The 26838-nt window shown below is 38.5% G+C and overlaps 1 protein-coding gene across 1 annotated transcript in view; it reads left to right on the top strand.

Annotated features, from left to right (window-relative positions):
• Positions 1–25799, top strand: part of cdh1 (cadherin 1, type 1, E-cadherin (epithelial)) — a 38815-nt gene extending 13016 nt beyond the window's left edge. Inside the window, exons 4-18 of the mRNA XM_061964580.2 lie at positions 405–593; positions 4550–4690; positions 7524–7679; positions 7798–7942; positions 8110–8282; positions 10356–10484; positions 13410–13595; positions 14152–14396; positions 14513–14655; positions 14949–15040; positions 16992–17124; positions 17241–17462; positions 17574–17704; positions 21927–22070; positions 24813–25799. Of these exons, the coding sequence (XP_061820564.2) occupies positions 405–593; positions 4550–4690; positions 7524–7679; positions 7798–7942; positions 8110–8282; positions 10356–10484; positions 13410–13595; positions 14152–14396; positions 14513–14655; positions 14949–15040; positions 16992–17124; positions 17241–17462; positions 17574–17704; positions 21927–22070; positions 24813–25031 (2448 nt within the window). The 3' untranslated portion in view covers positions 25032–25799. The remainder of the gene's footprint in view (positions 1–404; positions 594–4549; positions 4691–7523; positions 7680–7797; positions 7943–8109; positions 8283–10355; positions 10485–13409; positions 13596–14151; positions 14397–14512; positions 14656–14948; positions 15041–16991; positions 17125–17240; positions 17463–17573; positions 17705–21926; positions 22071–24812) is intronic.
• Positions 25800–26838: the final 1039 nt, after the last annotated feature.

Below are 26838 nucleotides of genomic sequence, written 5' to 3' on the forward strand. Positions count from 1 at the left end.
AGGAAATGGATGGATGGATTTATTCCTTTCTTGTTTCACTACCTCACTTGAAGCTAGCTTAGCGCGGCGTCTAGCATAGCTTGTCATCCCCTCCTCCTTCCATATATGTACTTTAACGTTCATTAATAATCTATATTTGTTTTTTTGTCCATCAATTCAGAATCGTTAACGTTCCAATCGTGATGCATCAGAGAATCAATCATAATTCCCACCTCTCGTCACACCCCTAAATGACATAAGCATGTATGGTATATAACTGTTGATTTCAGTGAGTAGTAAGTATTGTGAGTTTTATAGTAATCATTTTTGGTGCATATCAACTCATCAAGAGATGTTTTATTTTGTTTTTAACCAAAAAGTAAAACTTAAACTTTTAATGCTGACTTTTGCTGATGTTTGTTTAGGTAAACAGACCGGTTTCTCTTTATCAAGAACAACATGAATTTTTGATCCACGTTTGGGACTCAGAAGGGCGCAAGATGACAATTCCTGTCAGAGTACTGTATCAGAACCAGCAAGTCGCTGAGCTTCAACCAGGAGACCACACGCTACAACCCCATGTCGGAGAGGTGGAGTCTGCCAGTGATCGTCAGGTAGGATCGGGATTTATTATTTGTGTACTTTGTACAAACCCTGTTTCCATATGAGTTGGGAAATTGTGTTAGATGTAAATATAAACGGAATACAATGATTTGCAAATCCTTTTCAACCCATATTCAATTGAATGCACTACAAAGACAAGATATTTGATGTTCAAACTCATAAACTTTATTTTTTTTTTGCAAATAATAATTAACTTAGAATTTCATGGCTGCAACACGAGCCAAAGTAGTTGGGAAAGGGCATGTTCACCACTGTGTTACATGGCCTTTCCTTTTAACAACACTCAGTAAACGTTTGGGAACTGAGGAGACACATTTTTTAAGCTTCTCAGGTGGAATTCTTTCCCATTCTTGCTTGATGTACAGCTTAAGTTGTTCAACAGTCCAGGGGTCTCCGTTGTGGTATTTTAGGCTTCATAATGCGCCACACATTTTCAATGGGAGACAGGTCTGGAATACAGGCAGGCCAGTCTAGTACCCACACTCTTTTACTATGAAGCCACGTTGATGTAGCACGTGGCTTGGCATTGTCTTGCTGAATAAGCAGGGGCGTCCATGGTAACGTTGCTTGGATGGCAACATATGTTGCTCCAAAACCTGTATGTACCTTTCAGTATTAATGGCGCCTTCACAGATATGTAAGTTACCCATGTCTTGGGCACTAATACACCCCCATACCATCACAGATGCTGGCTTTTCAACTTTGCGCCTATAACAATCCAGGTGGTTCTTTTCCTCTTTGGAATGTGGACTCGTCAGACCACAGAACACTTTTCCACTTTGTATCAGTCCATCTTAGATGAGCTCAGGCCCAGCGAAGCCGACGGCGTTTCTGGGTGTTGCTAAACGGTTTTTGCCTTGCATAGGAGAGTTTTAACTTGCACTTACAGATGTAGCAACCAACTGTAGTTACTGACAGTGGGTTTCTGAAGTGTTCCTGAGCCCATGTGGTGATATCCTTTACACACTGATATCGCTTGTTGATGCAGTACAGCCTGAGGGATCGAAGGTCACGGGCTTAGCTGCTTACATGCAGTGATTTCTCCAGATTCTCTGAACCCTTTGATGATATTACGGACCGTAGATTGTGAAATCCCTAAATTCCTTGCAATAGCTGGTTGAGAAAGGTTTTTCTTAAACTGTTCAACAATTTACTCACGCATTTGTTGACAAAGTGGTGACCCTCGCCCCATCCTTGTTTGTGAATGACTGAGCATTTCATGGAATCTACTTTTATACCCAATCATGGCACCCACCTGTTCCCAATTTGCCTGTTCACCTGTGGGATGTTCCAAATAAGTGTTTGATGAGCATTCCTCAACTTTATCAGTATTTATTGCCACCTTTCCCAACTTCTTTGTCACGTGTTGCTGGCATCAAATTCTAAAGTTAATGATTATTTGCACAAAAAAAAAATGTTTATCAGTTTGAACATCAAATATGTTGTCTTTGTAGCATATTCAACTGAATATGGGTTGAAAATGATTTGCAAATCATTGTATTCCGTTTATATTTACATCTAACACAATGTCCCAACTCATATGGAAACGGGGTTTGTATATTTACTTGGCATCATTGCCATCTTTCCCTCTGAAGTTCATAGTACACGCATGGTAAATGCAAACGCATGCTATCAATGTGAAATTGGTGGCTGAGGGCGTAGTTGCAGCGTGCTTGGGCCAACCTACCCTAAAGTCTGGCTTGTTTGGCAATGTGACCACTCTGGGTCATGTTTGGTACACAATTAGAAAAGGTTAATGCATGCGTGAAATGTAGCTGAGTCACAGAATAAGCAGTCCAATTGATTGGAGTGATGGGTAAATACGCCTCATTGAGTTTGACACATTCGCCTAGGCTGAGTGATATGGCAAAAAAAATTATCACAATAATTTTTTTCATATCTGTTTAAAAAATGTTTTTTTAAATTAAAGGCGTATTGTCCCGTGCAGTATTATACCGAGTACTGTTGCATCCCTACTACAGTATTTTGTAACAGACATTTCAGCCATGATTGATCAAGGTAATAATTTATACTAATAGTTGACAATTGCCATTTTGTTCATAACTATGATTGTGTTTACTAGAGGTGCAACGGTGCATGTATCCCACGCTAAAGTCCACACCTGGTTTTAGAGTTCAATCTTGCTTCTTTTTTGGTAAATTTTGTGGGATTAAAAGTAACAACAAAACCTCATTCTGCAGTAAACAAAGTATCAGTGATGAACTGAATAATACAATAGCTTTTATTTTAATTTATTTATTAAACACCACTTTCAAATTGTAAATTATTTGTATTCTTTAAATACTTTACATCAGTGCTTCTCACCAGTGCTTTGGCAAACGGCAGTCAGTGACCCAGATTGTTTAAAAACTCAAATACTGTAGCTTATATTTAACAAAAGTACATTAAGGAGCAGTTTGAGGTACTGTTAAATAATGTGTAGCAACACATAAAACATGTTCAATGATTATTTCATGAACAAAATGTTTTTATCCACGGAGTCAAAAATTATTTGAACGAAAAGTGTCTGCAGTTTTTTAGTAGATGTTACATCAGAGGAGTTGAATCAGAGCAAATGCAATAACAAAAAGTTTGATTCACAAATTCTTGAATACGATTTTTTTCCTGATTAAATTAGTAGGTGTGTTCATTTTCACACGCACACACACACACACACACACACACACACACACACACACACACACACACACACACACACACACACACGCACACACGCACACACACAGGATTATGGTCAATAAAGGCAGATTGTTCCATGCAGGATTATACCAAGCATCAATGCATGCCTACTGTTTACTACTAACAGACATTTCTTCCATGTTTGATCGAGGTAATACATGCTATCAAACTTAAATTAATCAATATCATCGATCACGATCATATATTCGCCAAGTCCTATGTTCACCTAATTGTATTGTTACTGTGTCGAAGCGATGTTGGTTTGTCGCCTAATGCTGACATCTGATGGACTTAAACAAAATAAAAAAGTGACGTAAAAGGTTTGTGCTGAATGAAAGAGAAGCGTATACACGGTATAAAGTATGACTGACCATGACTACTACATTGTGTCGAATGAATGAATGAAATAAAAAAAAATATGGTGTTAGAACTGAAATCAAATAAATGAAAATGTGTAAGTTATGTAAAACTCACTGATGACAAGTGCTTGTGGACTTGTCAATTGAGGAACAGACATTTTTGCTTCCTGAAATACGCTTCGAGGCTTCATCACTGCATGACATAAGTAAACTCCGAACGGCGTTCGCACTCATTTGTGAATACATACGCCATGTAATAGTCATTCAATTGCTCATCTTGCAAGTTATAAATGATAGCTGCCACCTTGCATAAACAAGACTCTCAATAATGTTGACCTACTTCACAGCTTTTTAACAGGTTCATCCTCTGGAATCACATTTCTATTGTTTAAAGAACCTGATGCATGAAGTTAGCTCTAGTTGTCTTTGTATACAACTTCATTTGCAAAATAATCCAGGTCAGCCTGTCCATTTACATGTATTTTAGATGTACTGTATACTTGGCCATTGTGTCACACTGGTTTTAAATATTTATTCATCTCAGTGGCAATGAAATGGCTATCCAGCAATAAATGGTGCCCTCTTGTGGCTAAATTCTAAACGACTAACATACCTTTCCCAATTACTGTTTCTGAGAGTATATATAAATTGTTTAAAAAAATATTCCGAAAGATTGCATAACACAGAAAGCTTTGCCTTAAGTGTTTGAACTGAACCACTTGTTAATGTTGTTGTTGTTGTTGTTATTATTAATAATACTTCAGTAGACATGCTCCAATATATACTGCTATATACTTTTGATTCCATGTTTTTTTTCTTACTGAGGAAATACTGCAATCTTTATCAATAATCGTAAGTGTTGACCATGTTGCTTCTTTTCTTGATAGAAAGCAGATGATCCCGAGGTACCTGTTTTGCATTTTCCAAAAGCAGTGGCCGGCTTGAAGAGGAGAAAGAGAGACTGGGTTATTCCTGACATTAATTTCCCTGAGAATGACAGAGGTCCTTTCCCCGCCAAAGTAGTTCAAGTAAGTTCTGTTTTAAAGGGGTCATATCAGATTTGTATTTTTTTTTAATAAACACTTCAATTTGGTCTATACAAAACGTAATGATGGTTCTTTGGCCAACATTTTGCTGTAAATACTTTTTTTCAAGCCAATTTTTGGCTGCCTTAAAACTTTTTTTTTTTTTGAGGTGAATGTGTTTGATGCATCCTGGACATATCAATGTATATATTGACCATACAATGCTTTTCTATTCTATATCATGTTGATATTTTTACTGCACTGCTGCTTCAAACACTTGGGTAATTTCACCACACCTAGTGTGTGTGTGGCTATCAGTGGTACCGGTACTTTAACTTTTAAACAGTAGAGGCCCGAGTTTGGTACGGGCTACATCATTGCTCACGAATAACAAATAATATTACTTATTGGTCCATTGCCTAACACAGTAGGCACTGATCCAATTAGAAGTAGTTTTTAGGATGATTATTTTGCTGGAAGATGGTGAAAGTATTGTCTTACATTAGAATGCTAAGCTAGCTATACAACAAATCAAGCTAACATTGCTAACATATCGTTCACATTTTTCTATCCTACTGTTATTACTTGCGGTTTAATTCTCTCCTGTATTAACATACTGTATATCAGGAGTCTGCAACCTGGGTTATTCCTGACATGGCTCCCTTTGTCTTTGAAACAAAATGTCAATAAATAATGCCTATTTAATTGTATTTTATTTAGTTAATTTTATTGTAACAGTTGTTATTTTGGGGAGTTCAGTGATCCTATTAAAAACGTATTTTAATATTTTGTTAATTGGATTGTACGTCACACTGCCTATGTGTTCATCTTTTGCTGCCAAGCAATTGTATTGGTAAGCTAATAATGGACAGATCAAACAAGAGAAACACTTATGATGAATATAGAATAGTTAATGCTTAATGGACAAATTAATTTACTTTCACTCTTGATGAGGTTTGTTCACCTGTGTACTTGATGTGTGAGGAGAAAATAGCAAACAACAAAAAATCAAATGTTAAAAGACATTTCCAAAACGAGCACACATCATTTGCAGTAAAATACCCAGCTGGAGATAACTGAAAAATACTTGGAGTCGTTTTCTGTCTAGTGTTTAATTTCATAAATGGTATAACATGAGTGTAATGAAACTCATTAGTGTTATCATCATTTTGGGGATCAAACAAAGTTTGCGGCTCTAGGGTTTTATTTGGTGGGAAATGGGTTTAAATGGCTCTTTTTATGCTAAAGGTTGTCGACCCCTGCCATAGATGGAAGTCACTGGGCCGGCCATTAAAAGTATTTTTTTTCCCGGAAAATCCAACCTTTTGTAAAGGTCTACGGTTGAAGTAAGACTAGTCTTTGCACACACTCGGAGCGACTTCGTCACAGTTGAAGGCACATCGCAACGAATAATACAAGTTAAAGTAAGGCACTTTTTGACTTCATAAGGCTAAAAGTGTATGTGACCTGTGCTGGTTAATTGATTGATTGATTGAGAAGTTTATTGACATCTTAAATAATTGAATCCATGTAATGGTTTTAAAAAGGCAAATGCATGGCACAAAAAGCCAAAAGGCTTATTTCCATTGTGGTTCATAAAGCAAACAAGCAGAGCATTTTCCTTCATTGGGTTTCATTGTGGAGATGTTGTGATACAGCTGGATTTACATAAAGATGGTTGGGTAAATTTCTACCATATGTGGATAATCCGTTGACGTCACACTTGGACAAAATTCCAAAAGGAACATTGGAGGAAGAAAGAAGGAAGGCAAGATTGTTTTATAAATATCTCTTCTTTGCCTCCACGGTTTGATTTCAAATTTTCGGGACTTATGCAGAGCCCAAATACACATAAGCAGGTACCAATAGGTAAGAAAAGTAGGTTTTGCATAATAAGGCCCATTTTAATAAATATTTCATTATCCATATCTATTTACACTGTTTGCAAACGCGTCACCTTGATTATTTCAATTTGAAATCCTCTGTATCTTAAAATTCTCAACATTTTCAGACATTCCACATCTTTTGTCTAAAAAATATTATATAAATGTTTTTTAAATACTATTTTCATGGCTTTTTTAAAAATGTTATTCATACTTTATTTTATTAATACATACTTATGTGCTGTGCTGCTATTGCTATTATCCTGTATACAGTATTGTTGTTAGGGCTGCATGTTTAAATCGTAGTCCAAATAATTATGAAGATTTTTTGGGGGAAAAATCGTTAAATCGATGTTCCTTCCTATCATATCTTGCGCCTCCAAGCGGGGCTCCTCCCTGCGCAGCACTCTCCAGTCTGCATAGACATGATTACATGCACGCGAATGCGCGCACCGACACTTCAGTGTGACCTTAATGGCCAAAATGAGCTCACAAATGCAGATTTGGATTTGGTTTTGCTCATAAACAAATTTATTATAATAATAATTGAAATCGTAATGGATGTATGGCAGCGATTTTGTCCCTATATTTATCGAAGAGAGGTGTATATTAAACAGTGAAATCCTTGTGTATTCAGTGTTTAAATGCAAAGCGGTCACGAAAGGCAGAGTATCTGCCGCATGAGCGGAGATCTGCTTTCACAAGCCCAGATAGCGTGCATGCGACCGCGTGCAAAGCGTGCTGAATGCTTTACTTGTTTCAATAACTTAGCCAGTTTCTAAGTCTTCATCAATCCTTTGTGTTGTTGAATGTTGATGTAATTTTGTCAGACCACATGAGTCTCTGTTTGTGTCTTTCATTTTTCTTTAGGTTCAGATAATGTTCTTAGGATTTTAATTGTGTAACTAAAAAGGTTGAAGACATTACAAAACATTGCTCCTGTCTTATTACAGATTCGGTCAAACGAAGACAAACTGAAGACTGTTTATTACAGCATCACTGGTCCAGGAGCTGATCAGCCTCCTGTTGGACTTTTTACCATGGACAGAACCACGGGTAATCTTTATGTCACACAACCACTGGACAGAGAGAAGCAGGACAAGTACTTGGTAAGATTCTCTTGAAGTATTATTATCTGCGCTAGAATCTTTAATACTGAAAGAGCTCTGGCAGGATTTTTGTAAGAAGTGTGAGCAGAGCAAAAGTTAACCTGATTTTCATCTTCAGTTTCAAGCCCACGCTGTAGCAGAGGGTGCTGGAAATGCTGAAGAGCCGATGGAAATCGTAGTGAACGTCATTGATCAGAATGACAACAAACCTGTGTTTGAAAAAGACACCTTCATTGGAGAAGTGGCTGAGGCATCACCAAAAAGTACTGTCAGTGGTTTTAATTTAGGATGAAAACTGGTTGTTTTTTTACAATGTAATGTTTTCATATATGCAAGTATTGTTGCCACATTCGCTAAACATGCTGACTAGTGTGTAATATCTGAATTCCGACTGACACGATCGCCACCTTCTTTATATTTCTATCTCCAGACTTTGAAGTGATTACCGTGGTTGCCACAGATGCGGACCAGCCAAACACTGACAACGCTGATATCCGTTATCGTATCATTAGTCAAACCCCAGAGCTACCCATCAAGAATCTTTTTGAAATCAATCCAGTGACTGGAGCCATCAGAATCAATGCGGGTGGTTTAGACAGAGAGGTAAGTACTTTCTCATTCCTCATTACCTATGTGAAGCTGTCCAAAGTCTCCAAATTATTTTTTTTATTGGCCCACGGCTTAGTCTTAACATGTAATCAAAAATGATTTCATTACAAAGAAATGCAAATATGAAAAGGTTGCACGAGATGTTATGAGAAAAAAGCTGATATTATAACAAAGCAGAATGTAAGCGTTTATCTTTTTAATTTTATTTTTGTTTTTTTAAGTACAATGACTTGTCGTGAGCTACTTCTGATTTATTTTTCAAAGTAGTAGTCTACAGATAGAGAAAACGATAGATATCAAATTGGCACCCCTCATTCCTGCATTTTGGATCTTCTATTTCCATCTGGCCCTAAATGGAACATTTTAGACACCCCTTTTCTTTGTTTTTGTCCTTTTAACACCCAAACCAATTTGTACTGTGATATTATACAGAATCACAATTCTGAAATTATCTTCTACTTCCAAGACTTCAAAGATTCTTTGTCAATTCCTCCATACATGCAAGACATAAGGGAAGTATCGAGACAGCAATTCTCTCTTGCCTATACAATTTTTCCAAGCTCGGGAAGAGACTGGCTGCTTCATCCAGTTAGTTATTTATAGAGGGCCTATGATGAGTTTATTCTTCATTTAAAACACTTCATTGTGGTCTTTTTAATTGTACATTTTGCTCCAATCACATTTATAATCGATTTTGTGTTTGTCTGCAAGCAGTTTGTTTGTGAAGGAGATCCCTTTAGATTGCAATTGAAACCCTCCTCCCAGTCCTGTCCAAAATTATCACAATTTAGCTTTTGAAAATACACACTGTTAAATATATCTTAAAAACCAACATCACCACAATTTTTTTTTCTCCCAACACGGTCAAAATTTTCATAAACAGTATGTATATACTGTAGATTCACTCGACCACAGCAATAGAATGCAGATTTTGTGCTTCCGGGCAGGCCCGGCCCTAACCAATCTGGCGCCCTAGGCAAGATTTTAGGTGCCCCCCCCCCCCCCCCCCACATCGGCAGTGAAGTGTATATACTCACAAGAAACGTTGTAGCAAATAATATTTCTATTATATAGGCTTTACTTTGCATTTTAATTAACGAGGGATTATTTTTTGTATTTAGAAATAATAGTACCAACTTTTTTTTTTTCTCCAACATTTGTGGCACTGGCGTGGCGCCCCCTGATGAACGGCGCCCTTAGCATTTGCCTATACGGCCTATGCCACGGGCCGGCCCTGCTTCCGGGTTTGCATTCCCTCAAACAAATTATTATAATAATAATTGAAATCATAATCAATGTGTGGCAGCGTACACCGTAACTCCGCTTTTACAACACACCTCATATACACCTGCTTTGCAAGAGAAAAGGCAGCAGAAGGCTTCTGTGGTGTCAATTTTGCGACTGTGTTTCTATGTTTATCGAAGAGAGGTTTATATCAAAAGTAAAAGAATAGTGTATTTGCATCGTGTATTTATGCAGTAATCAAATGCAAAGCTGTCACAAAAAGAGGAGTTTAACATGGGTATCCATGATTGTACACTATTTATCAAAAATCATCATGAGTCACCTTTAATTGCAAATATGTAGCTTTAGGCTAATGTCTGATCTTCAAAGTAAACAAGTACAAACACACACACATACCATGTTCAAAGCCATGTGCTTAAAATGTACAGCGCGGTTTTATTATTTTCATCATAATAAGACTCCTCATTGTCTTGTTCTGCTTTAAATGAACTTCCAATGTTTTTTCTGAATTCCTTCATGGAATGTTCCTGAAATAGAAAGGCGTTTAAGTCAAAAACACTCCACAGCACACTTTATAAGACAGGTCAAATGAGTAGGTGGATGCAGGGCAATAGTTCTAACATTCCCTGGCTCGTTGGGCAATAATGGGGAGAGAGGAGCAAATGTCAGGTGTCATGACAACGGTGCAGCATGAGTTCCCGATTATAAAGGCACGGTTTGTTTGGTGAAGCTTTTTAAAGTAAAATAAAATCAATTTGTGCAGCTCTTCTTGGCAACGGTCTGTTTTGTGACTCATATATATATTTTTTTCCTTTTGTCCAGAAATATCCCAAGTACACACTGATGGTAGAGGTAGCTGACACTAAGGGAAATGGCTTGAGTGATCAGGCGAAGGTCATTCTCACTGTGACGGACAGCAATGACAACGCTCCAGCATTTACCCAGAACCCTGTAAGTACTTTTTGTTACCAAATTTGATTAGTATTTGTCATTAACCTACCAGACTGTGTTTCTTCTGATGTCTTCTTTAAGTAAAGTTTGAGTCTGCATTTAACATACTGATCGTGGACTTCAATGTCTCTTGTTGATTTATTTCGATTATTGTTTTTTCAGGATGGAATGTCTTCAATTTTAAACAATAAGTGGTTGCACAATATTGAATCTATATAGCATTTTCTCAAATTTACACAGGTTCAAAATTATACCTACACAGATAAAATATACAGTCGTGATCAAAACTTGTAAAGAACATAATGTCATGGCTGTCTTGAGTTTCCAATCATTTCTACAACTCTTATTTTTTTGTGATAGTGATTGGAGCACATACTTGTTTGTCACAAAAAACATTCATGAAGTTTGGTTCTTTTATGAATTTATTATGGGTCTACTGAAAATGTGACCAAATCTACTGAGTCAAAAGTATACATACAGCAATGTTAATATTTGGTTACATGTCCCTTGGCAAGTTTCACTGCAATAAGGTGCTTTTGGTAGCCATCCACAAGCTTCTGGTTGAATATTTGACCACTCCTCTTGACAAAATTGGTGCAGTTCAGCTAAATGTGTTGGTTTTCTGACATGGACTTGTTTCTTCAGCATTGTTCACATGTTTAAGTCAGGACTTTGGGAAGGCCATTCTAAAACCTTAATTCTAGCCTCATATAGCCATTCCTTTACCACTTTTGATGTGTGTTTGGGGTCATTGTCCTGTTGGAACACCCAACTGCGCCCAAGACCCAAACAGCTAAATTTTTGTTTCATCTGACATCACATGGACAAAGATTAAGACCTTCTGGAGGAAAGTTCTGTGGTCAGATGAAACAAAAATTGAGCTGTTTGGCCACAATACCCAGCAATGTGTTTGGAGGAGAAAAGGTGAGGCCTTTAATCCCAGGAACACCATTCCCACCGCCAAGCATGGTGGTGGTAGTAATATGCTCTGGGCCTGTTTTGCTGCCAATGGAACTGGTGCTTTAAATGGGACAATGAAAAAGGAGGATTACCTCCAAATTTTTCAGGACAACCTAAAATCATCAGCCTGTAGGTTAGGTCTTGGCCTTCCCAAAGTCCTGACTTTGGGAAGGGACGTGTGGACAATGCTGAAGAAACAAGTCCATGTCAGAAATCAACAAATCTAGCTGAACTGCACCAATTTTGTCAAGAGGAGTGGTCAAAAATTCAACCAGAAGCTTGTGGATGGCTACCAAAAGCGCTTTATTGCAGTGAAACTTGCCAAGAGGCACGTAACCAAATATTAACATTGCTGTATGTATACCTTTGACCCAGCAGATTTGGTCACATTTTCAGTAGACCCATAATAAATTCATAAAAGAATCAAACTTCATGAATGTTTTTTGTGAACAACAAGTATGTGCTCCAATCACTCTATCACAAAAAAATAAGAGTTGTAGAAATTATTGGAAACTCAAGACAGCCATGACAATTATGTTCTTTACAAGTGTATGTAAACTTTTGATCGTGACTGTATATGTAGTATATTAGGGGTTTTGAGTCATGGATTGGATAATTTTTCGATTCAGCAAAAAAAGAGAAAAGACAAGACACATGACTTTGTCCATTTTTTTTTTTGTCAAACCCTTTTGTCCATTAAAAACTAAAAATATTCAACTCAAAATGTCCAACACGGGCATTTAAATTAAATGAAAACAACCAATATAAGGCATACTACCTTTTTGAACCATGAATTAAAAAAACAACTTAAGTGCAATTTAAGGCCTATAGTCTTCCTTTTTAAACATGGAGAATAAATCAAAAGCTAGCCTATGTCCATATAATTGAAAACGAAGAAAATAATACCTGAACTTATATTTTAAAAAAACATTTTCATAAAGATAAGGATGTCCCCATTGTCTGGGGAAGACCTCTTTGCAGTCACTGTCTCCTGCTGTAAACAAAAAACACAGCGAGATAGCCTCTTGCCATCATGTCAATAGATAAATAAACTTTTATTCATCCCGCAATGGGGAAATATGGTTGCAGTGCGGGTTTTTACATACATACCGTACATACAGTACAATAGAAGTAACATGTAATGAAAAATGAAACATTTGTAATTAATAATACTTATTGTGCATTATGGTGTGTTCCAATACCAATGTATTTCGATACTTTTCAAAATAAAGGGGACAACAAGAAATATTCATATTTGATTCATTTGAATACAAAATCGTCTGTTACATTAAACATATGCTTTATATTGCAAATGTATCATTTTCACTGCCTTATTGATGCAGCAGTTTGGTTTTTCAACTAACCAACCAAACCATAGAGTGCTTATAGAGAGGGTAGGGGGCAGCTGGTTATCCTTAAAACGACTTTAATGACCCTCTGAAGTTTTCCTCAATTGCTACTGACCTCTGTGCTCCTGTCCTGTCCTCTTTCCTTCATGTCTTTATACTTTTTTATCAGTACAGATGTCGAATGGGTTTTTAATAGTATTAATTATGGTCTTTTATAGTCTTAAATTTGACTTTTTAAAACCTGCAGGAACCCTTTTACTAATTCTAATAACTAGGAGTATGACACTGCATCTGGTCAGGATAAAACTTGCTAAGTACACCAAATATTGGTTGCATGTGTAATTTTGAATCTATGTAGGATATGAAAAATGCAAATATGTGCACCCAGTTCTTGTTTTTAAAACATCATTCATATAAATGTCTGACTGAAACTGTGTATTTCAAACTAAATTTGGGTTATTTTGTGTAGAATTTTAAGGATAAAAATGTATTTACTCCCTTTTTGGAATAAGGCTGTAATATAACAAAATGTGGAAAAAGTGAAGCGCTGTGAATATTTTTCTGATACACTGTATTTGCCACAATACCGTTACACATTTCCTTTGTTTGTTCGCAGTATGAGGCATCCGTGGCAGAAAATAAAGTGGACGCTGTCATCATTAAGATGACGATAACCGATGGCGATGAGCCGCACTCTCCAGCCTGGAATGCAAAGTTCAAGATTGTTGATGGTGATCCTGGGAATTTTTTCTCCGTAAGAACCGGAAGCAACAAGAATGAGGGAATCATCACAACTGTTAAGGTACAATCAATGGTTTTACTGTTAAATAAATGGTGTCTTAGAAATTACAATTATTAGTGTTATGGCGTGCCTCGGTTGGGAGTGTGGGGCCAGCAACTTGAGGGTTCCAGGTTCAATTCCCGCTTCTTCCATCCTAGTCACTGCTGTTGTCTTTGGGCAAGACACTTTAGCCACCTGCTCCCAGTGCCACACACACTGGTTTATATGTAGCTTAAAATTGGAGATAATGGGTTTCACTATGTAAACCTCTTTGAGTCTCTAGAGAAGCACTATATAAATATAATTCCATCCATCCATTTTCTACCGCTTGTCCCTTTTGAGGTCGCGGGGGATGCTGGATATATAATTCACTTCACTAAATATAATTCACACTAAAAGGGTAAATAAAAGGATCAAGCATTGAAAATAATTGTACAGAACATGTAGGTTTTTAAATACTTTGTGTAATTCACAATTCTAAATGTTTATGAAATTTGAGCCACTTCAATCAGAAAGTCTAGTTGTGATGCAATCTTACAGAAATTAATTGTAACATTTTCTCCTTCCATGGAAACAGGGTCTGGACTTTGAGAAGACTAGCAAGCACACATTGTTGGTTGCGGTGGAGAATGAGGTTCCTTTCGCTACTGCGTTGCCGACCTCTACTGCAACCGTGGTTGTAAACGTGCTAGATGTCAACGAGGCCCCTGTCTTCGACCCAGTGATGAAACTTGTGACTAAACGCGAAGACCTTCCTGTGGACGCTGATATTTTACAGTACACTGCTTCGGACCCTGACTTCGCACGCAAACAAACAGTCATGTAAGAATACCATGACTGCCTCTAGTGCTTTAAAAGAGCATTATTATATTCTAGTGAGTTTTTCATGCATGACTATGTCGATTTATAAATTTTGTCTGCGTCTGTGACATTTCTAGGTATAAAATTATTAGTGACCCAGCAGGCTGGTTGAATGTGGCCAAAAAAACTGGCCTGATCACAGTAAAAAGTCCCCTGGACAGGGAGGCCCTTTTTGTGAAGGACAACAAATACACCGCACTCATTGGCGCATATGACAGCGGTAAGGACACACTTTGTTCCATAGGTTTATAAATGCACACGTGCAGCAACGTTACCCCTATTTTTCATGTGTCTGAGCAAACGCACAAACTATTATTATTTCTTGGACCACATGTAAGCAACATCAGTCGTGAACACCAGAATCACAACTGTCCTAAATATGACATAACAAGTTGTAGATATTTTAAATAATTCTAATACAGTATTAATTTTTATTAAATTACTTTTTATACAAGTAATTTTTATCCGGAGCTTTCCAGAAATTAATTGAACTTTGTAATATCTGTTCACCAGATGAAGTCCCAGCCACTGGAACCGGTACACTGATGATCCTCCTTGAAGACGTTAATGACAACGCACCCACCATTGAGCAACGTTCCTTCAAGGTGAGTGTTGCGTATGTTTTTATACGCTGTGCATTATCAACAATTGAAGGGACCCTTTTTTAGAATTAATGGTCATGTTTGCTGAGTCAAGAGATGAATACACCACCAAACCATCACTAGTTTGAAGAACGGGTGACTTAGCTCCAGGAGGTTCCTATGATGTAAGCGTGCAAAGTTTTAAGAATGTTTCCACTTGCAAGATCTTTTCGCTCACTACTTTTTGGCACCGTGTTAGAATTACACAACAAACACTGATAACATCTAAATGGTTGGTAGTGGAAGTGTAAGAAAGCTTTATTTGTCTTAGTAAGCATGAGGTGGCCCAAACACATAATGGCAGTGTTGTTGCATGGAAAAGCTAGCAGGCAATTTGCACACAGGGAAACGTTGCACAGAGGATAGCAGTGTAAACGAACTTGCACAGCACTACAGAATTGACCTGAAAACAAGGAGGTTCTAGTGGAAAATAAACTTTCTTCCCTGGAAAACAGGGCTGGATGTCCACCCAAAGTTATGTTGTCTGAGCACAACCTCCTTGATTCAAAATTGTTGCATTTGCAATATTGTTTTTGCTTAGAACTTGCTGTTACTGTATTTGAATTACACAGCAAATACTGAAGAAATCGAAATGGTTTATAAGCAATATTGTTAGTTGGTTAGGGATGGGTGATATGGACTATCAAAATAACCTGCCATTTATGGTGTGAATGATAAAAGTGAAGAAAAAAAAACACCCGTAGAACTCCACCTTTTTTACTTTCAGTCTGTCTGTGCATCCAGTCTTCAAAGCCCCCAAAACACTATTTTAAAATAACACTTAGGCTATTAAACTACATAAATTAAGTTGAAGAAGCACACTTGGTAAAGCTGTAGTTGTGTTTTGCTTATCATACGGTATGGAAGTTATTTTTCTGTCAGCAATATTATAGACATTATTATGAGTTTTATATTACAAATCAATCAGATAGTGTTATGATGCGCCTTCAGTGGGAAATCATAATGATAAGAAATGTTGTATCCGAAATAGACGGATACAAAATAGATGGTTGACAAATTAGCAGAAACAGGTGAAAATAATGTTTTAGGAACTCACGCCAATCAATGTTCTACCACTGATTGGCAACACGCTCTTCAGAGCAGACATCGAGGCAAATGTCCCCAAAACTGCGGGAAACATAATCTCCTGCGCGGTTCAGAAAATGTTGACTTTGATTGCACAGAATCCTTGGAATTGCCACAAATGCGCCAGCATTGAGACGACTAGAATTGCAGCATGTTTACTTCCGTAAACACCGCAGTACGTGCAACGTCATGGTGCCATTTCTGTATAGTTTGCATTCACATTGGAGTCTGGACACATTTTTTTGTAATGTGAACAACTACATAAAAAGATCAGATTTGCCTAAGAAAAAATCTGAAGTGGACACTAAATGTAGCCTTAATGCTGCTGAGGTCTGGCTTGACCTTACTAAGGTAACAGTGAAAACGTGGACTGGACTTTCTGTATAGTTTGCATTCACATTGGAGTCTGGACACATTTTTTTGTAATGTGAACAACTACATAAAAAGATCAGATTTGCCTAAGAAAAAATCTGAAGTGGACACTAAATGTAGCCTTAATGCTGCTGAGGTCTGGCTTGACCTTACTAAGGTAACAGTGAAAACGTGGACTGGACTTTCAGTATAGTAATTCGGGCGTTACTGATGGAACGGATTGGATTGGATAATAAGCGCTAACAAAGGGTCTTCAAATTATTTATAATCATAGGTTATATTATCATTTATTTGAACTCATATTCTTGCATATTTATGTAGAATTTTCTGCAATTTTTTGTAAAGAAAAAAACCACACCGAATTATTAATGGGGGCTTAAGAATATTTTAGGGGGGCTTCAGCTCCTTTAAAATAGGCTTAACGACGCCAAAGCCATAATTTGATGATGTTTCCCAGGTGTGCAAGAAAGAACCGGTTCCTCAGTTGCTGTCTGTAACGGACAAAGATGGACCTGGTTTTGCTGCGCCTTACAGAGTCTCCCTAGAGGGCCTGTCCAAAACCAACTGGACGGCCAGAATGAACGACTCCAGTAAGTAAATTTTTTGTTTTGTTTTTTGCATTTCAATCAAAGGAAAATAAATCTGTACCTAAGCATGATACACGAGAGATGGGTTTGAAGGAGTAAGGACCTTTTTCTTGTTTCAGAAACGGGCATCATCTTAAATTTGGCCACAGAGTTGGCAAGAGGAGAGTACACTGTGGTTCTACGGGTGGCAGACAACCAGGGTATGGAGCAAGACAGCACAGTTCAAGCCGAAGTGTGTGACTGCACTGGGGAAAAAGTGAGCTGCAAGGAGGGCCGTGTTGCAGGCGGCTCGGACTTGCCAGTTATCCTGGGAATACTGGGAGGAGTCCTCCTGCTTCTCAGTGAGTATGACTTTTTCTCATTAGCCAAATGTTTGTCACTTGACTCGCTACTCGTACTTGTAAATTGCAACAGTGTGCCTGAATCAACCTTGTTTATATTTGTGTGGTCAGTGCTGCTGCTGCTGCTGCTGCTGCTTGCAAGGCGCAGAAGAGGAGAGAAGAAGGAGCCTCTGTTGCAGGAAGACGATGTCCGAGACAACATCTATTACTACGATGAAGAGGGAGGTGGAGAGGATGATCAGGTAAATTATTAATGTTTGCTAGGCCAAGGGCCCCCAAATGGTAAGTGGATTATACTTGTATAGCGCTTTTCTACCTTTAAGGTACTCAAAGCGCTTTGACAATATTTGCACATTCACCCATTCACACACACCTTTTCATACAATGATGGCGGGAGCTGCCATGCAAGTCCCTAACCACGACCCATCAGGAGCAAAGGTGAAGTGTCTTGCTCAAGAACACAACAGATGTGACTAGGATTGCGGAAGCTGGTGATCGAACCAGGAACCCTCAAGTTGCTGGCACGGCCAGTCTACCAACCGAGCCACCGAAGTAAAGTTGGCGCAGGGACCCCCTAATTGTATACAATTGGGTTTTAAATCAAACTGCTGAAGGTACCCTGTTATTGTGCCAGGTGAATACAGGTGGTATTCATTAAGGAGTTTTGTTCCTAGACCGTGATATAAGCTGAGTTTTATAGTGTATGCCAGATCTTATCCTAAAGTACGGTATACATGAATTAACTCTTAAGTCACTCAGTCTACACAAAGGACATTTACGGTACTCAAAAGTTATATGAAACAAATATAAAATGAGAACAACTCCTTGTGTTGGTTATTTTTCGGAGACAATTATTTTTCTCCAACTGTCTTTCACCGCCACTTCACACTTACATCCGTCACATGCCCCAAAGCCAACCATACAAACTTCACAATAAAACATCCTGCCTAAGACACGGACACAATAATGATTAAAGCTGCAAGCAGCGATGGATGGGACCGACTTTTGCTGGTGTTTCCCGCCTTTACCCATTCAACAAGGTATTGTGTGTAGAATTTAGAGGACAGAAATTAATTGATTCCATTTCACATTGTCATTATAGGGTATTGTGTGTAGAATTTTGAGGACAAAAAAGAAATAATTCCATTTCACTTTGTCATTATAGAGTATTGTGTGTAGAATTTTGAGGACAAAAATGAATTAATTCCATTTCATATTGTCATTGTCTACTGTTAGTCCTAAGTGTCCCAATACTTTTGCCTAGTGTTAGTCCTAAGTGTCCCAATACTTTTGTTTAGTGTTAGTCCTAAGTGTCCCAATACTCTTGCCTAGTGTTAGTCCTAAGTGTCCCAATACTTTTGCCTAGTGTTAGTCCTAAGTGTCCCAATACTTTTGTCCAGTGTTAGTCCTAAGGGCCACAATACTTTTGTCCAGTGTTAGTCCTAAGTGTCCCAATACTTTTGTTTGGTGTTAGTCCTAAGTGTCACAATACGTGTGTCACGCTGGTGCTTCCTGCTTTTAAGCGGCCATCTTGAGACAGCAGCAGCGGAGCAGCATCAGCGCAGCAGGTCTTTGAAGGCTCGTAAAATCAAAACCGGAGCAGTAATTAAAACTCTTTCGTCAACTTTTAATCAGAAGGGTTCAATCTCTCTTCTGCGCTAGTTTGAAGCCGAAACGACAAACGCGCTCAGAGGAGATAATGTTTGAAGAAAGGTGACCGGTTTTTACAAAATTTTTGTTTTGAAGGGGGAATTGCAAACTTCCTGTTGATTTTTGCTGGGGGTTGTCAATCTATGAAATGTAGGTCTAAGTGAGACCTACATAGAGGTTGGTCACAAAAAACATTCTTGAAGTTTGGTTCTTTTATGAATTTATTATGGGTCTACTGAAAATGTGACCAAATCTGCTGGTTCAAAAGTGTACATACAGCAATGTTAATATTTGGTTGCATGTCCCTTGGCAAGTTTCACTGCAATAAGGCGCTTTTGACATCACATGGACAAAGATAAGACCTTCTGGAGGAAAGTTCTGTGGTCAGATGAAACTAAAATTGAGCTGTTTGGACACAATACCCAGCAGTATGTTTGGAGGAGAAAATGTGAGGTCTTTAATCCCAGGAACACCATTCCTACCGTCAAGCATGGTGGTGGTAGTATTATGCTCTGGGCCTGTCTTGCTGCCAATGGAACTGGTGCTTTACAGAGAGTAAATGGGACAATGAAAAAGGAGGATTACCGTATTTTCCGCACTATAAGGCGCACCTAAAAACCACAAATTTTCTCAAAAGCTGACAGTGCGCCTTATAACCCGGTGCGCTTTATATATGGATTAATATTAAGATTCATTTTCATAAAGTTTCGGTCTCGTAACTACGGTAAACAGCCGCCATCTTTTTTCCCGGTAGAACAGGAAGCGCTTCTTCTTCTACGCAAGCAACCGCCAAGGTAAGCACCCGCCCCCATAGAACAGGAAGCGCTTCTTCTTCTACTGTAAGCAACCACCCGCCCGCGTAGAAGAAGAAAAAGAGCGCGGATATTACCGTACGTTTCATTTCCTTTGTGTGTTTACATCTGTAAAGACCACAAAATGGCTCCTACTAAGCGACAGGGATCCGGTTCATGAAAAGACGCAATCTCTCCATCCGCACACGGATTACTATTTCACAGCAACTGATATTCCTGTGAACCGCACTGTGGATACAACGGGAGCACGTACGGTGAATATTCGCACCACAGGGAATGAAAAGTCATCCTTCACTGTGGTTCTAGCTTGCCATGCTAATGGCCAGAAACTTCCACCCATGGTGATATTCAAAAGGAAGACCTTGCCAAAAGAGACCTTTCCAGCCGACGTCATCATAAAAGCTAACTCGAAGGGATGGATGAAGAAAAGATGAGCGAGTGGTTAAGGTAAGTTTAAGTTTACGCGAAGAGGCCGGGTGGCTTTTTTCACGCAGCTCTGTCCATGTTGATATACGATTCCATGCGCGCCCACATCACGCTGGTTTTAATATATTATTAAAGTTTGACTGACCTATTTGACTGTTTTTTTGACATTCCTTTAGCGCAGTTAGATGCGGCTTACAACACGGGGCGGCTTATAGGTGGACAAAGTTTTGAAATATGCCGTTCATTGAAGGCGCAGCTTATAACTCAGGGCGCCTTATGGTGCGGAAAATACGGTACCTCTAAAATCATCAGCCCGGAGGTTGGGTCTTGGGCGCAATTGGGTGTTCCAACAGGACAATGACCCCAAACACAGGTCAAAAGTGATAAAGGAATGGCTAAATCAGGCTAGAATTAAGGTTTTACAATGGCCTTCCCAAAGTCCTGACTTAAACGTGTGGACAATGCTGAAGAAACAAGTCCATGTCAGAAAACCAACAAATTTAGCTGAATTGCACCAATTTTGTCAAGAGGAGTGGTCAAAAATTAAACCAGAAGCTTGTGAATGGCTACCAAAAGCGCCTTATTGCAGTGAAACTTGCCGGACATGTAACCAAATATTAACATTGCTGTATGTATACTTTTGACCCAGCAGGATTGGTCACATTTTCAGTAGACTCATAATAAATTCATAAAAGAACCAAATTTCATGAATGTATTTAGTGACCAACAAGTATGTGCTCCAATCACTCTATCACAAAAAAATAAGAGTTGTAGAAATTATTGGAAACTCAAGACAGCCATGACATTATGTTCTTTACAAGTGTAACACTTTTGACCATGACTGTAGGTGTGAAAATACAACAAAAAAAACTTTGGGAAATCAGACTACCTGTAATTTAGTGCATGGAAACGTAGTGACTGATCAATGCAAGCATTGTCAGCCTCACGTACACACAGACAACTGTTTCCTTCCCACTAGTTTTGAAGCAAATCTCTTCTTAACGACCCATTTATCGGTTCACTACAGTGTGTTGGATCAATGTTAATGTATATTTAAAGACATGAGAATTTGGGAATTAGCAGCATCATTGGTCTGAGTTTATCAACTTACGGTTTCAACCACAGTTTTACTATAATTATATAATAATATTGTTCCCAACAGTTTGAATGCAAATGTTCAATCACTGTTGCTTTCTATCCTACCTATGTGTACTTTTCTAGCAATAACATTGGGTGCTCAGGAACCCTTTTCAGCAAGAGTTGACCGATCAAAGCTCTGCATTTCAGCCTTTAGTGCCTTTATTCATACTTGAACAATACACAAACACCCAGCTAGATGGCAACAGTGCTCAAATGAATCAGCTGACCAGGAACTATGAGGAAGTATACATAGCCTTTCGTTTTACTGTGACTATGTTGGATAATATAGAATATCTTGCGTAGAATAAGATCTCTCTTTTTTGGAGCCCGTGCTAGTCAACTAGCTTGACAAACACGAGTATTATCAGGTTCTCAAAAGTTTCTCAGTTAATGGTGGAGGGGCGTCACAGAAAATAATTAATCTTTTGTCTTCCAGGACTATGATCTCGGTGTTCTTCACCAAGGCCTTGACAACCGTCCTGAGGTGTTCAGGAACGACGTGATGCCAAACTTTATGCCGGCGCCACAGTACCGACCTCGTCCCGCCAACCCGGAGGATATCGGCAATTTCATTGACGATGTGAGTCAAATCTGTAGTGTGCGCACACATGGGACCCTATTCTCCATTTATAAAGAGGCGGACTTTGCCACCAGGCCTTTAATTAGCGGTGTGAAAAGCATGAAGTTTTACCGTCATGGAAATCCATAAACAAGTTTAAATTTGATCAATCCAGGCAGTGCTTGTCCTGTGAACATGTGTCGTCACGGTGATGTAGTGTGCGTGCATATGCACACGCAACAGCTTATGTTTTCTGGCTGGATGTGAATTATAACCCATAGATACATTTTGTTTCATTTATTATTATAACCACACTAATGTTGTGTATGATAAGGGTTCTGTTTAGTTCAAATGTTTGTGGTACAGTCAGAGAGGCTCAATAGCTGTTTGTGTCCGTGTTTTTGGGACGGGAAGCGTGATAGTTTAACTGTCAAAAGAATCAATTGATAGACGCTACATTATATTAGGCCTAAACGATATATCGATTTTATTGATAAATAGGAGTTTTTTGTTGCAGACAATTTAAAAAAAAAAAAAAAAAAAAGTTCTCCTTTTGCATTAATGTTTACGGGAAAGGGCAGCTGAGATAGGCTCCCCCCAAAAGGGAAAAGCGGTAGAAAAATAGATGGATGGATCTGTGGTTCTTACGCTACGTTACGGATCACGTGTCTAGCTTGCTCATTAACTCTCAAAATGTCTCGTGAATCTCTGTGAGATTGAGGCTATTTTAATCATATCTATTTACTTTGGAATTCTTTTGGTGTCATATATCAGATATATTTGATAATATCTTCAATATAGAGGCAGCTTGTTTTTCCCCTCTACTTGTACTTTAGTACGGCGTAGCATTTTGGTCCTTTCATCTCAATCAATGTTTCCAAGTGTTTCTCAATTGAAGCGATCAGAATAGAGTTAATAGTTTTTTTGAAAAGCTGTTATTTTATCAGGTGGGATGTACACTCCATCCAAACATTAAGTGCAATTAAGTATTTCTCCTTCCAGGGGTGCTCCACTTATTTTGGTGGTGATTGAGCTAAGGAACATTTGAGCCAAAACTGCACACATGCAAGCACACGGTGTAGCCGACTATTGCAATTAGGGATGTCCTGATACTGCTTTTACACTTTAGCTATGATATCGATATTTTAGTCTTGATCAAGTGAAATTAGTCAAACCAAGAACAAACACCAACCTATTTATTATTAGCTGTCTGGAATAGACTTATATATTTTAAGTTGATGTGAAGTGATTATTTTTTTGGTGACACAAAGTGGCTAATAATTATTCTAAGTTAATTTCATGGTACAGTAAGTTGAATGATGCGGACACGTTCGTTACTACCGCATTTTTCGGAGTACAAGTCGCACCGGCCGAAAATGCATAATAAAGAAGGAAAAAAACATATAAGTCGCATTTTTGGGGGAAATTTATTTGATAAAACCCAACACCAAGAATAGACATTTGAAAGGCAATTTAAAATAAATAAAGAATAGTGTACAACAGGCTGAATAAGTGTACATTATATGATGCATAAATAACCAACTGAGAACGTGCCTGGTATGTTAACGTAACATATTATGGTAAGAGTCATTCAAATAACTATAAGATATAGAACATGCTATACGTTTACCAAACAATCTGTCACTCCTAATCGCTAAATCCCATGAAATCTTATACGTCTAGTCTCTTACGTGAATGAGCTAAATAATATTATTTGATATTTACAGTAATGTGTTAATTTCACACAAGTCGCTCCAGAGTATAAGTCGCACCCCCGGCCAAATTTTGAAAAACTGCGACTTATAGTCCGAAAAATGCGGTAGATACTTTCCAATACACATTTATACACAGACACACACACACACACACACACACACGGTATAATAATGACTGTGATTAGCTTGATTGCGTAGAACAGGGGTGTCAAACTCATTTTAGATGGGGGGGCCATCCATCGATCTATCCATGTTCTCTACCGCTTGTCCCCTTTGGGGTCGCGGGGGGTGCTGGAGCCTATCTCAGCTGCACTTGGGCGGAAGGCGGGTTACACCCTGGACAAGTCGCCACCTCATCGCAGGGCCAACACAGATAGACAACATCCACACTCACATTCACACACTAGGGTCAATTTAGTGTTGCAAATCAACCTATCCCCAGGTGCATGTCTTTGGGGGGGCCACATAGAGAAAAATCTACTCCCAAGTGGGCCGGGCTGGTAAAATCACGGCACGATAACTTAAACATAAAGACATCTTTAGATTGTTGTCTTTGTTTAAAAATAGAATAAGCACATTCTGAAAATGCACAAATCATAATGTTTTTTTTTAATTTTTTTATAGTATTCTACCTTTATTTGTTCTTAATTATACTTTCTGAATAAATTGTGATAATGTTCATCAGTCAACGCGTTGGCGTTAATTTTCAATCTATTAAGATAAAAAAATATCTAAATCAAATTACAGGATGTTATTTATGTAGTTTGCTCGTTTTCCTCGACTGGTGCACTAACATGTGGTTTATTTTTTATTTTTTACATATGTAGCATCATCTACAAAGATACAAAGAATTGCTATTGCGACATCTAGTGGACACATTTAGAACAGCAGTTTCTTTCATTCAAAAATTTCGGCTCATTTTTATATTTAACTAACTCATCCCGCGGGCCGGATAAAACCTGTTCAGGCCCGCGGGCCTTACGTTTGACAACCCTGGTGTAGAGGCTGTGTGACCCATGTCCGCTAAGGATTGTTTGCTCTCCTGCAGAACTTGAAAGCAGCCGACAATGACCCGACAGCGCCCCCCTATGACTCCCTGCTGGTGTTCGACTACGAGGGAGGCGGCTCTGATGCAGGAAGCATATCCACGCTGAACTCGTCCAGCAGCGGCGGCGACCAGGACTACGACTGTCTCAGCGACTGGGGACCTCGCTTCAAAAAATTAGCGGACATGTACGGAGGAGGCGAGGACGACGACATGCTGTAAATGTACAAAGAAGGTCTAGAGTGAACGTTTTGTGCCTGAATGTGAGATTTGCGGCGGTGCAAAGAACTGCTGAACTTAAGAAGTGGAAAAATCAACCATTAGAATTGGTCAATGAAAGTTATGCTCTGTGCAGTTTGTGCAAATGAGTATTTTTATGTCACATCTTTTAAGGCGCAACACACTTTTTTACAGCACAAACTCTCATCAAAATAAATAGTTTCACTATCCTGTACACGTTTGTTTAAAACTTAGCCTTGACAATGACAGATGTACATGTACATATATTAATTTAGTTTCCTAAGCACCGTGCTTCTCAGTCACATTCTTCTTTTTCTCCAACAGTACTGTCAAGCAAGATGAAATCTCTTTTCGTTTTGTAATGTCATACGACTTATTCTGCAGGTACACTTTTTTTTTTTGTTAAATGTGGATTTTTATAAAGGTGTCTTTAAAACATTTGTTTTTGGCCTTTCACTGTCACCTTTTATGTTGATGGAATGTTACCATGATTTAATATGATCATTGTTACAGGAGCACTAACGAGTGATGGGGCCAACAACACATTATGCAACACAAGGAGTGATACGGTGTCCCCTAATACACCCGTGTGTTGCTTTTAAGAAAGAAACGTGCCGATACAATTACTGTGAAGCACTAAACGGTTTTCAGCTCACAGGTGACGGCTAGTACTTAAAGAAGTTGGTCTGGCGTGCTGCGTTAGGACATCGGGTTTTGGCGCCATCATTGACTTTTAATGGATGTAAAAAAAAAAAAAAAGGTTTATTCTAAGGTGGGAAATAATTGTAATCTTAGTGCCAAAAAAGGTCAGTTTTATTACTATTTGGCTCATTGATCACTTACAAGTCTTACTCCTTACTACACAGCTATTATCATAATAAAAACGTTTATGTGCCTGCCAACTTAATCCACTTTTTAATCCAGCAGATGGCACCATTATGAAACAGCAACACTACCAGTGGAGTGTGCCCCACACACTCTGAGGTTGGACCCAGATGAAGCCCAGCCATTGAAATAACACAATGCCAGATTTATAGCATAGTAAATGAATCAGATGACATTTGTATTGTTTTCTTTAAATAAAATACAAATTCGTAAATCATAACCAGGATACACTGAACAAAAATATAAATGCAACACTTTTGTTTTTGCTCCCATTTTTAATGAGTTAAATGCAAATATCTAAAACTTTTACTATATACACTTATTACCTACTTATTCATCTCAAATATTGTTCATAAACCTGTGTTAGTGAGCATTTCTTCTTTGCCAAAATAATCCATCCCACCTCACAGGTGTGGCATATCAAGATGCTGATTAAACAGCATGATTATTGCACAGGTGTGCCTTAGGCTGCCAACAATAAAAGGGCACTCTGAAATGTGCAGTTTAATCACACAGCACAATGCCACAGATGTCACAGGTTTTGAGGGTGCTTGCAGTTGGCATGCTGACTGTAGGAATGTCCACCAGAGCTGTTGCCTGTGATTTACATGTTCATTTCTCCAACCTTATACCATTTCCCTACTGTAAGCTGTCTCCAAAGGAGTTTCAGATAATTTGGCAGTACATCCAACCGGCTTCACAACCGTGTGTAACCACACCAGCTCAGGACCTCCACATCCAGCAGGTGCACCTCCATGATCGTTTGAGACCAGCCACCTGGACAGCTGCTGCAACAATTGATTTGCATAAAATAATTTCTGCACAAAGTGTGAGAAACCGTCTCAGGGAAGCTCATCTGCATGCTTGTCGTCTTCATTGGGGTCTCGACCTGACTGCAGTTCGT

The sequence above is a fragment of the Nerophis lumbriciformis genome, linkage group LG02 (genome assembly GCF_033978685.3).
Source record: "Nerophis lumbriciformis linkage group LG02, RoL_Nlum_v2.1, whole genome shotgun sequence".
In the NCBI taxonomy this organism is placed as follows: domain Eukaryota; kingdom Metazoa; phylum Chordata; class Actinopteri; order Syngnathiformes; family Syngnathidae; genus Nerophis; species Nerophis lumbriciformis.